This window comes from Mesocricetus auratus, unplaced genomic scaffold (assembly GCF_017639785.1).
Source record: "Mesocricetus auratus isolate SY011 unplaced genomic scaffold, BCM_Maur_2.0 Super-Scaffold_100014, whole genome shotgun sequence".
Lineage (NCBI taxonomy): Eukaryota > Metazoa > Chordata > Mammalia > Rodentia > Cricetidae > Mesocricetus > Mesocricetus auratus.
This window is the reverse complement of record NW_024429197.1, coordinates 31,957,347-31,970,751: the sequence shown is the minus strand read 5'-3', so window position 1 is coordinate 31,970,751 and position 13,405 is coordinate 31,957,347. Positions and strand designations below refer to the sequence as shown.

The 13,405-nt window shown below is 42.8% G+C and overlaps 1 protein-coding gene across 3 annotated transcripts in view; it reads right to left on the bottom strand.

Moving 5' to 3' along the window:
• Nucleotides 1-13,405, bottom strand: part of Tceanc2 (transcription elongation factor A N-terminal and central domain containing 2) — a 38,425-nt gene that overhangs the window by 24,339 nt on the left and 681 nt on the right. For all 3 annotated transcript variants that reach the window (XM_013114845.3, XM_013114847.3, XM_013114846.3), the window contains exons 2-3: nucleotides 13,234-13,375; nucleotides 1,230-1,371 (exon numbers count right to left, since the gene is read on the bottom strand). In XM_013114845.3, the coding sequence (XP_012970299.1) occupies nucleotides 1,230-1,371; nucleotides 13,234-13,335 (244 nt within the window). In that variant the 5' untranslated portion in view covers nucleotides 13,336-13,375. The remainder of the gene's footprint in view (nucleotides 1-1,229; nucleotides 1,372-13,233; nucleotides 13,376-13,405) is intronic.

Below are 13,405 nucleotides of genomic sequence, written 5' to 3'. Positions count from 1 at the left end.
TGCCACAGATGGGCGCATCTTCTTGGCTATAATGATAGGGTTTTATGTTCTTTAAGCATCTAATTTCCTCAGATGCTGGTTTATATTACAGGGGTGCAACTCTAGGCCTCTTGGGAGCTCCCCGGGGACTCTGCACAGCTCTTCCCAGCTGTTAGTGACAGTATGACGCTGCTCTCTCCTGCTTCTCAGGAACAAGAGGTCAAGGGGAGGCAGAGGAGGCGATGGCTGCTCTGCGGAGGGCAGAAGCAGCAGCTGTGAAAGACTACCCTGGGCTCTCCGGGGAGCAGAGAGCAGCTTGAGGAACACATGTTGTTCCTCCCTTGCATATTACTAAAACGGCAATTCAACGTGGTCCTCACTTACCTCTGAAACATTTCCAAAGCTACAATAAATGACACAGCGGCAAATGTTGCTTTCATTTTGTTTTACAAACCAGGCTTTGCCAGTTATTGCCACCGATGACAGATTAGGCTGAGTTTCTTTCAAGATTTAGCTTAAATGCCACCTCCTCTGTGAAATCTTTCTGAAGTACTGAAATTGTAGCTCTATCCTTGCTGACCACGTACAGACTCTGGATCAGAACAGTGGACAGTGTCGTGTGGCACTGTTCCCGTTTGTCTACACCATCGCCTCTCTACCAAACCCTCAGCTCCTCCAGGTCACAATCAAGTCTCGATCATTTTTGCACAGTCAGCGTCGGGCACACACAAAATGTTACCTATATGTCACTGTCACCAGTACTATATATACGATAAGTACAGAAATTGAACACAGGCTTTTAAAACCTTATATAATAACTGAGCAGAGGAATTCTGTTCACTTTAATCAAAAATTGGGGGGAGGTGTGACAAGATGGCTCAGTGGGTAAGGGTGCTTGCCACCAAACCTTGCCACTCCTTGGAGGGAGCAAACCAATGTCCACTAAGTTGTCCCCTGACCTCCATACGTACACTGTGGTAAACACACACCGGACCCCCCTTCCCAACACATAATAAAATGAAAACAAAAATTTAAAAGATCGAGGACTGTGTTTTGTGTGTTTTCACTTCATTTTTTTCTTGAAATTTTACTATATATTATAAAATTATTAGCCTGAGGCTAGTAAAATGTTCTAAACAAAGGTCCCATCCAGGGACAGTGTGAAAAGCTCGGATGGGTCAAATGAGTTGTGATGTACAGGAAGAAGGGAGATACCGTAGAAGTATTATTCACAGAGTGCAGGAGCCTACCTATCCTTGTCGATTGCAACACCTCCTTGGAGGGTATTTTCTTCTTTAATTCTTGTAAGGCTGCAACTAGGTTGTCTTTGGTTTGATCAGGAAGCTCCAACATAGTTTTCCATCTTTTTATGTCTTCTACAACCACAACTCTCTGTGAAAAATAAAAGTCATTTGGAAAATGGAACATTTTCATTAGAAAGACATCTGCTTCACCTGAGCTAATGGCTCTCCTATTGACATATGAATTATTGATTATGACCTGAACCAAAGCACAGTGTGTCTGATGGCCCCCAACGATGGGTAATTGCTTAAAAGCAGGTCCTGCTTACTGCAAATCAGGAGGAGAGTTCCATCTATTAGGAAAAGTGCAACTTTTAATCTCACCATGCCAGACACCACTGGGCACTTAGCAGTTAGGGAAATGATGCCTAGGTGAATCAACCTCATAGTCCGTTTAAGTGTCTTACTTTGTATTCACGGAACAGTCATAAAACCATGTTTACTTCAACAATAAAAATCACACAAACAGTTCACCACTTCCCAGAGGAGAAAACCCAAATTTTCTTTTTGAAAGAATTTTTTTTAACTTCAAACACACTGAAAGGTTCAAGGAGCAACCCATCACTTAAAAAGGTTGTTATTATAAAATTTAAGTCCTTTCCTCCCTCCCCTCACCAAACTCATTTCCCATCTTCCTTTCCAGAAGAAGCTAACACCTTATGGCTGACTCTCATGCTTCCGTTAAGTATAAAACACTAGAAATTAGGAATTCGGGGAAGGAGATAGGAAAGCTTTTGTACTGTCATGCATTTTTTTTCTGTAGTTTTGAAATCATTTAAGCTAAGAAATGTTTAGTAAACTAAAAATGGCAGACAAGAAGTAGCTTTCATAATTGAAAAAGTATATATCTCATCTTGGATCACTATTACCCCGGGCAGGTGGGCAGGTGGGCAGTTAGGGGCAAAGAAGGGCCTTAGGAGGCTTTGGGGTCCTGGTAATGTTTATCTTCATGTGTTCACATCAGATACTTAGCACGTGTGCACTTTCCTACATGAAGTTTCAATACAGCCATGAGATACTGGGATATATTCCTTCCCTTAGAGGGAGAACATGTGGTCTGCTTCCAGCCTAGAAGCCAAGGGTGAAGGAAGGGTCCATCAGTTTCTCTATTTCCCAGCTCCCTGCCTGCTTGCTTTGGTTTTGCCTTCTAGGTTCAAAGCCAAGAGAGCAAGGAAGGGATTTGACCCTGATCAGGTGGTTTTGGTGTTCTCTGAACTGGCAGGCATTTAAAGGTCTTAAAGGTCACCCTCCCCAACAGGATGCCTTCTGCAGTTCCTTGGAGACTTCCCTGCTGAGAACTCACCTGAAGCACCTACTATACTGGTAATGATTCTTACAGCTCTCTCTCTCTCTCTCTCTCTCTCTCTCTCTCTCTCTCTCTCTCTCTCTCTCTCTCTCTCTGTCTTTCAGTCTCTCTCTGTCTGTCTTTCACACAGAGAGAGAGAGAGAGACAGAGAGAAAGAGAGAGAGAGTGACAGACAGACAGAGAAGTACAGAGAGAACCTCTAAAGGGAGGGGAACAAGAGTGAGTGATGGAATGTTTGTGACATGAAAGCAGGAGGGGGACTGTTAGGGAGAAGAGGGCCAGTTAATGGGGAAAGGCGGTGGGAATTAAGAACATAAAATGAAACATGTATGAAAATGCCATAATAAGAGCTGGTAAGATGGCATTGTCAAACCTGAAGACCTGAGTTTAATTCACCAGAACCCACATAGTAGAATTGTAAGTTGTCCTCTGATCGCCACACACCCACAATAAATAAATGTAAAAATGAAGAATGCCATAATGAAACCCAGTGCTTTGTACGCTTCTTGAATGCAGACTTTCTCTGTAGGTGCCCCACAGTCCTTCTAAGGAGCTTGGGGACCCAGCCACTCTATTTGAACCCAAGCCATGCAGCACCCGCTCCTATGACTGCTCCCATCTTTGCCCTAAAAGATCCCAAAGATAGCTGGCATTGGTGGCGCACGCCTTTAATCCCAGCACTCAGGAGGCAGAGGCAGGCGGATCTCTGTGAGTTCGAGGTCAGCCTGGTCTACAGAGCAAGTTCCAGGACAGCCTCCAAAACAATACAGAGAAACCCGGTCTCGAAAAACAAAAACAAACAAACAAAAAAAGACTCCCAAAGATAACAGCCTGGCAAGGTATCTGCTTCTCCCTCTGCCATCAGCCAGCAACTGTCTTTGGACTTCCCAAGCTCAGGTCTGGTCTGGGTGTTGACCAACTCCAGGAACGGAGTTCAGTTCTCCAATGGAAATTGTCACAGTGGAGCTCTCCCTCTCCACTGAGGAACACATTCCCCCTCTCCCTCTAACCTGGACCTATGGAAGATGATGGGTTTCTTCATGTATTTCCTGCATAAGTTCCAGAGAGATGCACTAGATCCTCATTTGAGAATATCATTTTATATCTACCCCTTGTTCCCAGTGCTTAGGAGACTCAATCAAAACTGAGAGAAAAAGCTTTTCCTATGTGCTGTTGCAGTATAAACTAGTTAGCGCTAAACGGTTAAAAAAAAAACCAAAACAACAGACCCTGAGCCACATAGGAGCAGTTTTCTATCGAAAGGTATAAATATCAAGCTTTTCTTGCCCAGGGTGTTTTCTTGGGGTATTCATGTTAATACAGTCAGAGCTGGCCCATGCTAGCAGTACTGAATAGCAATCATATTATTCTACACACATCTTAGAGGGAGCTTCCTCCCCACATATTTCCATTGTAAATACTGCTCCAGCGCACTCCTGGCTTTTTTGCCTACCATCTCCTACCTGTTCACTATCAATTCTAGATCTTCATGCGCAGTGGGTGCTGCTGTTTTGCTCTCCCACCCCGCTGCCCAGTGTAATGTAAAGATCTTCTTTTCCAATACCCTATTTAGTTCATCTGCCTTTGTTACTTACTAGAAATATTGTCCCTTTACTTTTTGTCTCCTTTCTTTTCTTTTTAAAAAAAAATTTATTAAGTAAAGTGTTCTGCCTGCATGTATGCCTGCAGGCCAGAAGAGAGCACCAGATCTCCTTACAGATGGTTGTGAACTACCGTGTGGTTGCTGGGAATTGAACTCAGAACCTCTGGAAGAGCAGCCAGTGCTCTCAACCTCTGAGCCTTCTCTCCAGCCCTTGTCTCCTTTCTTATCATCTGTTAAACAGACCAAATTTGTTTTGTTTTGAGACAGGTTGTGCATATCCTAGGCTGGCCTCAAGTTCTCCCATCTTCTTAACTTTTGGAATGTTGGAACTATTGGTATGCACCATCACCCTTGACTCTGAGTTTTCTTTAACCTTGTTTTTATTCATAGCTTAAGAATGATTGTATTTCTTGTCTTTAATCCCAGCACTCACGAGGCAGGTGGATCTCTGTGAGTTCAAGGCCAGCCTGGTCTATAGAGTGAATTTCAGGACAGACTCCAAAACTACAAAGAAACCCTATCTTGAAAAACAAAAACAAAACAAAAGAATTGTGTTTCTGTCATTTAAATACTACCATTTTTAGGACACACATTCAAAGAAATATTTGTGCCAATTTTCTTACAAGTTTCTTTAAAAACTCCTGTTTTTTCATGTTCTTTTATTTCTGTTTAATGTATTCTAAATGATTTCTTCATTATCAAGTTTCCAATTCACCATTTTTCTTTTTAGCTACATCTCGTCTACTTTTAACTTGTTCAGTATTGTTTCTGCTCAACAAACATGTACTTTTCATTGGATAAGTTGTTTCTTTTTTATTCTTATTTCTATTCCTTTCCTTTTTAAAATCTTTGTGAACATTGGAAACATATTTAAGATTTCAGATTATTCTCTTGTCCCCATTTCTTGGGACAGAGAATTTGTTATTTGCTTTCCTCGTGGTTTACTATCTCATGGGGTTTGACTGTGAACTCTTCTTTAAGGAGGATTGCTTTCCTTCAGTCTTGTGTGTTCTAGGAGTGAAAGGTTTCAACAGTAAACTACATTCACCTCTGCAAGGTTTTGGAGTTTCCTGGTTTTACACTAGACTTCATGCTAACTTTTCAGTTTTTTTTTTTTTTTTTTTTTTTTTTTGGTTTTTTTTGAGACAGGGTTTCTGTGTGGCTTTGGAGGCTGTCCTGGAACTCGCTTGGTAGTCCAGGCTGGTCTCGAACTCACAGAGATCCGCCTGCCTCTGCCTCCCGAGTGCTGGGATTAAAGGCGTGCGCCACCAACGCCCGGCTTAACTTTTCAGTTTTTAATGCATAGTAACAGGCATGTGGTTCTAATGTATTATAGTGGACTCTTTTTCTTGTCTAAGACCCCAAGAATACGGCACTGTTTACACTGTCTTCTTCAACTGGTAGGTGGAATTTTTCTCTCACTTTTCACAAACATGGTAGACCTATTTTAGTTACAAATTCCACTGGGGGCAATAGGTGCCAGCTCCAGCTTCCAACATATGAGGCTCAGTAGACCTTGAGGTCTACCTTCTAAGCATTACAGCTGCTTTCAATACCCCCCAAAATTCAGCTTCATCTTCTTTTAAGGTCCAGGTTTCAATTTCCTGTCTCTTCTTGGTACCTTAGGATTTCCCTTTCTTGTAGTCCTGGCTGCCCTGGGACCCACTGTAGACCAGGGCCTTGATCTGCCTACTTCTGACTCCACAGTGATAGGATTAAAGGTGTGAGCCACCATGTTTGGTTATTTAAACAGTTGGAAACAGGTTAGAAATCCCAAATCAGATCGTTTTGACCTACGGAATAAATAAGTCCAAACTCTTTTGTTTGTTTGTTTTTGTTTTTTGGAGACAGGGTTTCTCTGTGTAGTCCTGGCTGTCCTGGAACTCTCTCTTTAGAACAGGCTGTCCTCGAGAGATCCATCTGTTTCTGCCTTCCAAGTGCTGGGATTAGAGGCGTGTGCTACCACTGCCTGGCTTGGTATGAGAGCTCTTCCATGGCCTGAGGTCCTCTGAGTGTCATTATATGCTCAGGATATATCAGCAGCTGCTAAGTCAGTATCTCACACCCACTTCCTTTGCACGACAACCACTTGTCTTTTAAAGACTCTCTTGAGTATCAACTCTTCTGTGAAGCCTCCCTTCCACTGCCATTGACCACATTCCTCTTAGTGGACCATTTACTGCATCTATGCTTCTGCACGCACTCGTGAACAGGACTACCTTTCCTACCAGACTACAACTTGAGGGTCTAGACAATTTATTCTTATTTTATCTCCCCATCCTCAATGTACAGGAGGTTAAATGAAACAAAGCTAGATACAACAGTTTCAGGCCTGAAGAGTAAGAGCAGAAACCAGAGTGGGGAAAAAAAGAATTCTAAAGATATCAAAGAAGGGTGTTGGTGGCTCACGCCTTTAATCCCAGCACTCAGGAGGCAGAGGCAGGTGGATCTCTGTGAGTTCAAGGCCAGCCTGGTCTACAGATCGAGTTCCAGGACAGCCTCCAAACAATACAGAGAAAATCTGTTTCAAAAAACAAAAAATAAAACAAAACAAAAAAAGATATCAAAGAAATACTTGTTTATAACAATTTTCACTTTTTTGGAGGGCAGAGTACGGTGGCATGCAGCCCAGGCTCATAGCCTTGAACTTCATAGGTAGCCAAGGATGACCTTCAACTTCAACTTCTACCTTCTCAGTGCTGGGATTAAAGAACTGTAAGCATACACCTCCATCCCGTACCAGCATTACTAGAACACAGATAGACACAAGAGAAATGGCTGCAGACTACAGCTGGGAAAGCTAGTCTGAATACTGAACCATTATCACTGGTCTTACAGCCAGGGATGGCTACAATGCAGGTTGACAAAATAACTACAGAAGACAATCACTCATAAGCGGTAATGTGTGCATCATCCCTACAAGGGGAAGATTCATAAAGCATTCTGATGTGCTAAACCTGAAAGAACTGGTATATTCTCTATCTTTTAATAATAGTTTTTTTTAAAAAGTGTTCTTGGAACTAATCACTTCCTAAAGGAGTAAGATGAGATTAACCAAATTAACCTTTGCCATTTAAATGTGCACTACATGAGTTCCACTGAGTCTCCCTTTTATTGAATGAGATAAGACTATGGTGAAATTACTTGTAATATGCTGATAACAGAAGTAAAATGGTCCTAAGATTTTTATACCTCCCAGCTTGGCATTCAGAAACTTCTATTTCTCTCCGGTTTTAGTGGCAGACTGTATGGATTCAGACTACATAGTTCAAAGCCCCGTTCTTCCACTCAGTGCTGGCCTTAGGCAACTGTCTCATCTCTCTATGTACTGGCTTCTTCCTTCCTTCCTTCCTTCCTTCCTTCCTTCCTTCCTTCCTTCCTTCCTTCCTTCCTTCCTGTCTTTCTTTTTTTTTGGGGGGGTGGGGGGTTTTTTTTCGAGACAGGGTTTCTCTGTGGCTTTGGAGGCTGTCCTGGAACTCCCTTGGAAGGCTAGGCTGGTCTCGAACTTACAGAGATCCGCCTGCCTCTGCCTCCTGAGTGCTGGGATTAAAGGCGTGCGCCACCAACGCCCAGCTTCTTTTTTTCTTTCTTATGTGGATGGGTTTTTGCCTACATGCATGTCTGTTCACTAAGTATATGCCTGGTGCTCTCAGAGGCCAGAAGAGGGCACTAGATATCCTGGAGGTGGAGTTACAGACAGTTGTGACCTGTCATGAGTGTTGTGAATAGAATCCAGGTCCTCTGGAAGAACAGACAGTGCTCTTAGACAGTAAACTATGTCTCCAGCCTCTGGATTCTTCATCTGTAAATGACAACACACCTTTACTGAGACTTAAGACTTAATATCTGTAAAGCATCATATAATGTCCTGTCTATAAAAACAGGCTCAGCAAATGCCATCATTATCATCACCACAATAACCTTATCTGGAGCTTTAGTCTTACTGTGCAAGCCTTTAAATCCGACTTTTATATTTTCATTCGTTTGTGTATGCATAGATCATAGGGTGCATGTGTTGGTTCTAAGTTGGTTTTCTCCTTCCACCATTTAGGTCGTGGGTCATCAAACCCAGGTCCTTAGTTAGGCTTGGCAGCAAGTGCCTTTACCCATGGAGTTATCCTGATGCTGCCTTTTTCTTTTGCACAGGAGGAAAACAAAAAGCTATGGATCTTTATTACATGCCAGGCACAAAGCTCTGTCAGCGCTCTCACCCAGCACTGGCCTGTGAGTTCTACGACAGTTCTGCAGGTTGAGTCATCCTGACACTCACGAGAAAAGCAAGGCTTCAACCTTCAGCAGATTCTCGCATTAAACCAGAATGCAAGTCAGCCACAGTGGCACATACTGTCGTGGAATATTTTTTTTGTACACTCTGAGGATGTGTCACTCAGATTGGTTTAATAAAAAGCTAAATGGCCAATAGCTAGGCAGGATTTTCGGTGCAGAAAGGACACTGGGAAGAAGGGGAGAAGTCAGCCAGATAAGGAATGAATCAGACACAGAAAATGTAGACTCATAAAAATATGGGCTAATTTAAGTTATAAGAGCTAGCTGGAAGCAAGTGGTGGTGGCAAACACCTTTAATTCCAGCACATGGGAAGCTGAGGCCAGCAGATCTCAGTGAGTAGAAGGACAGCCTGGTCTATGAAGCAAGTTCCAGGACAGCCAGAACTGTTACACAGAGAAACCCTGTCGTAAAAAAATAAAAATAAAAAAGGCATAGACTGTCATAAAAAATAATAGTTTAAAAATAATAAAGTTTTTAAAGAGAGAAGTAACTAAAAAAAAAACAAGAAGAGAGAGTAAGCCATGTAGAGAAGGGAAATACACAGGGGATCTGGATCCTATATGGAGTTGTACTGACTTTAAACCTTTGTTTGTTTGTTTGTTTGTTTGAGACAGGGTTTCTCTGTGGCTTTGGAGATCCGCCTGCCTCTGTCTCCCGAGTGCTGGGATTAAAGGCATGTGCCACCATCACCTAGCCCTGACTTTAAATCTTTTGACTGCTAAAGATAAAACAACAACAAAAGAAAAAAAAAAACAGGAAAAAAATCTTTTGACTGCGGATGAGCAAACAATAGCTGTTATAAAAACTACTAAATTAAGCCGACCTATATATTTTTTAAATGTCTTAACTTGGAAGTCAAAAAATGTTACATTGGGCAAGAGGTTATGCTTTTGTTTCCATAGAAAATGAAAGACTGTGGATTCATTCAAGGTTGACAGAGATCATATTTGATGGGGGGAGACCCCCTGCAAATCCTGGCTACAGACATAAGGAAATAAACCTGAAAAAAACTACAATACAGGTAACACATATTTTACCCATTCAAACATAAAGCAAAAAATCATTTTAACTGACTTATGCATACTGCACATTCCATACTTGTGTTAATGCAGATACATATGCTAACTTTGAAAGCTTGTGTGTTTTCAGAAGAGGACCAGACACCAATGAAAATGGGTAGCCCAGGTGATCCAGCCTCTCAGAGTGCCTCTGTTATTGTTTCCTCAAAGTTGTGCATCTAGAACAGCTTCAAGGCTGCTGACTGAGATGGTCCAGCATCACAGACTACTCTAGCCAGAACCTTAGATAATCCTTACATTATCCCATTACACCGAGACTGGACAACAGCTAGCTCCACCCAGGACTTGACCATTACCTTAATTTTTTCAGGGTCCCTTAAAGATGCCAGTGCCCCCAGACAACAGGAAGCAGTCTAGAGAACACAATGCTCACATTCCCAAGAGATGGGGTGGGTGTGGTTTTTGGTCATTTGATGGATTACGGATATTTGTCATTGTTTAGAGGAGTTGGTTACAAATTGTTTTTGGTCATGGTCAGGGAAAAAGTACTAAACAAAGGAGATTAGATTCAGGAATTTCTTTGTGAAGAGAAAGAAGAGGGATATAATATAGAAATGTGGATTGTTGAGTCTACTTTTGAACAACCACTAGTTGAAAACATATTAGTTAGAAACAAGCCTAAACTATCAGCTGATCGATCGTTTCTAACGAATAGTAAGTCTCCATGTCGTGATTTGGGAGCTGGCTGGTAGGACAGAGAAAGACTAGCTACAGCAAGCCTTGAATCCCAACACAGGGTGGTCAGGCAGCAAGATCACAAGTCCGCTTGGTCTATATTGTGATGCTGTCTCAAGGCAAGTAAAAACTAAAGCTAAAACATGATGCTGGAGTGTGGGAATAAGTGACTTGGCATAAAGTGGACCTAGCAAATCCTTTAATTGTGTACAATTTAACACAGCACAATTTTATATTGTTATTATGCTCTCATGCCCTTACTGAGAGTCTCATGAGGACCCATATTTTGATCCCAGATTTCTCTTATGCTTCCTGTAGTACCCAGCAGAGTGCTGGGCACAATGTTTCTTTTTCCTATCAAAACCGTTCTAAGCGGGGCTGGAGAGATAGCTCAGCAGTTCAGAGCACTGTCAGGTCTTCTGGAGAACCCATGTTTAGTTTGCAGCACCCACAGGGCAGCTGACAATAGTCTGTAACTCCAGATCCCAAATGATCTGATGCCCTCTTCTTATTTCCACAGGTACCGGATGCACATGGTGTGTATACATACATACATGCACTCATACACATTTTTAAAAAATGAATAAAATTTTAAAGAGACAGCAAGAGAACTGAAAACAGGAGGATCAATGCCTTTAAAGGAGGCAGAAAATATTTGGACATTCAATTTTAACAAAAATTTAATGACTACTTAATATATACCAGACACTAATGTATTCCAAGGGTACACAGGTGATTATTTTAGAGTCCCTGTACTCATGTAACTTATAAGCTAGGTTTCACAAAGAAAGTAGCTCTTGATAGAGTAGATACACAAATAGAAATTACTTCTGTAAAAACAAAGAGAAAGATTTTACAGGAAAAGGGACCACATCAAAAGAGAGCCCTATCAGCTTAGAGGAGACAACCATAAGAGAAAAAAGTGAAAAAGTAAGAAGGGGAGGGTAGCTGGAATGTCCTCACATAAATGGAGAGCCACAACGTAAAGTCATGCTGGAGCCAAATAGGAAAGGTCTCATGTGTCACGCCAAAACTTTAGAGTTCTAGATGGCTGGCTGTTTAAAAAAGTAAACTATATGTCAAGTCCCGTACCAGGCAGTAGAGACACAAAACCATCAGGACACAGGCTCAAGAAGCTCGGAGTGTAGCAGGATGCAGACATGCAAAGCAGCAGCGTGGGGAAAGCTTGAGTAAGTGCAGTAAGAGGAACTTACTTGAGCTACAAGAATGGCACAAAGACCATCCTCCTCCGCTCAGAGTGGTTTTGTACCTGGCAGACGGACAGCAAGATCACATGGCAGTTAGCTCTCTCCTGATACCATGTGGCTCCTAGATTGAACTCAAATCTTCAGGCTTAGCAGTAAGCGCCTTTTACCTGCTGAGCCATCTCGCCTGCCTGGTTCCATCATTACACTATACTGATTCCAAGACAATGGCATAAGAGCATTGCTGGCAAAGGGATTGTAGATGCGAAAGGACAGAGAGGTACGGAGGCTGTGATCTGGATACAGTTTGGTGGTAGAGCCGGTACTCAGCAGTCAAGAGGCCTGGAGTTTGACCCCCAGCACTGTCCCCAACCCCCAAACCATCTTGGCAGCCCCTCTTCAATGCTTTCAATACAGGCCTGCTAAGCCTATGGGGGCACCCAGGAAAAGAATACAACTAGTATCTAAACCAAGTTCTCAGAACGCTGCCTTACCACCACTGTTCCTAGTCCCAGATCCTCTCTCACCTTTAGAAATGTAGACTGGAGGTGCAGGTGTGTCAGTTACACAGACAGCCATGGGATAGATATGGTCATACAAATAAACATACAAACCAAGGCAGAACTCTAGGGAGCACAAGTATTGGGAATCTCATGTATAGAGAAACCAACCAGGAAATAGAAATGCAGAAGAGGTACAAGGTGACCAAAGGGATTCACTGCAACCACAATCACAGTTAACTCAGCATTTATATGATTATTGCTTTTTAACTATTTCTTGGCGAGGTTATGGAGTCTGGAGGGCTTCACACACATGGCAAGCAAGCACTCTAACACTGAGGTACACCCCTAATACATTTCATTTTTCCCTCAAGACAGAGTCTTGCTGTGCAACGCGGTATGTTCTTGAACACCCCATCTTTCGGCACTAGCCTTCTAAGTGAAAGATCTACAAATGTGCACTAGCACACTTAGCTTCACTGCTTATTTGTAAATACTCGTTGCTTCTTCCTAACTAGTTGGAATCAAACTTAGCTCCAGGGAGCAAACAGAACATTTAAGCCCCTATGGTCCTGGTGGAGTGGCGGAGCCATATGCCAATAAGATGCCAAAGCACTATAACTTACTCTTCACTAGGTTTGGCTCTAGAACATATGGAATCCTACTTGAAACTTTAATACTCCTGGGGAAAACCTTGGGCTGGAGGGATGATGGCTCAGGGGTGGCTGAGAGCATACTCTGCTCTTGCACAGGACCCTAGTTCAGTTTCCAGCAATCACTCACAACCACTGCTACCCTAGCTCCAAAGAGACCCAAAGCTTCTAGCCAACACACCCACCATAGACACAGACACACATTACAAGAATACATTTTACCCAGGCATGGCGGTGCAGTGCAGGGGAGGCAGAGGCAGGCGGATCTCTGAGTTTGAGGCCAGCCTGGTCTACAGAGAGAGTTCCAGGACAGCCAGGCCTATACTGAGAAACCCTGTCTTGAAAGGCAAAACAAACAAACAAACAAACAAACAAACACAAAAACCCTTTTAACCAAGGGGGGGTGGTGATCCTTTCGGCTAGCAACCATACCCTAACGCCAGAGTAACTGTATTACTACAGGGTGGCAGAGGTACAGGAATTGATCAAAGTTTGTACAGGGTATGTGAGAAAGAGGGAAAAAAAAATGGTCCCTGAAATGTGCTCGGTAAGAAATCCCCATGATCCCCCAAACGGAACCCTTTGGCAGTGTCTCTTTATCCCCGTCCTCCGCACGTTTTCTGTGGGCCCAGAACCCTTCTCACCTTCAAAGATTCGATCGTGGCTTGCTTGTAAACCTTTCCTCCGAGCTGTTTCTTCTGCGGGCTATTCTGGGTCCTAGGCGTTCGGATGACAAACTTATCCATTTTGGGGGCTCCAGCTACCTTCAGATGACTGAGGTGTGTTCTGATCAAGAGACAGGGCGAAACTTTATTA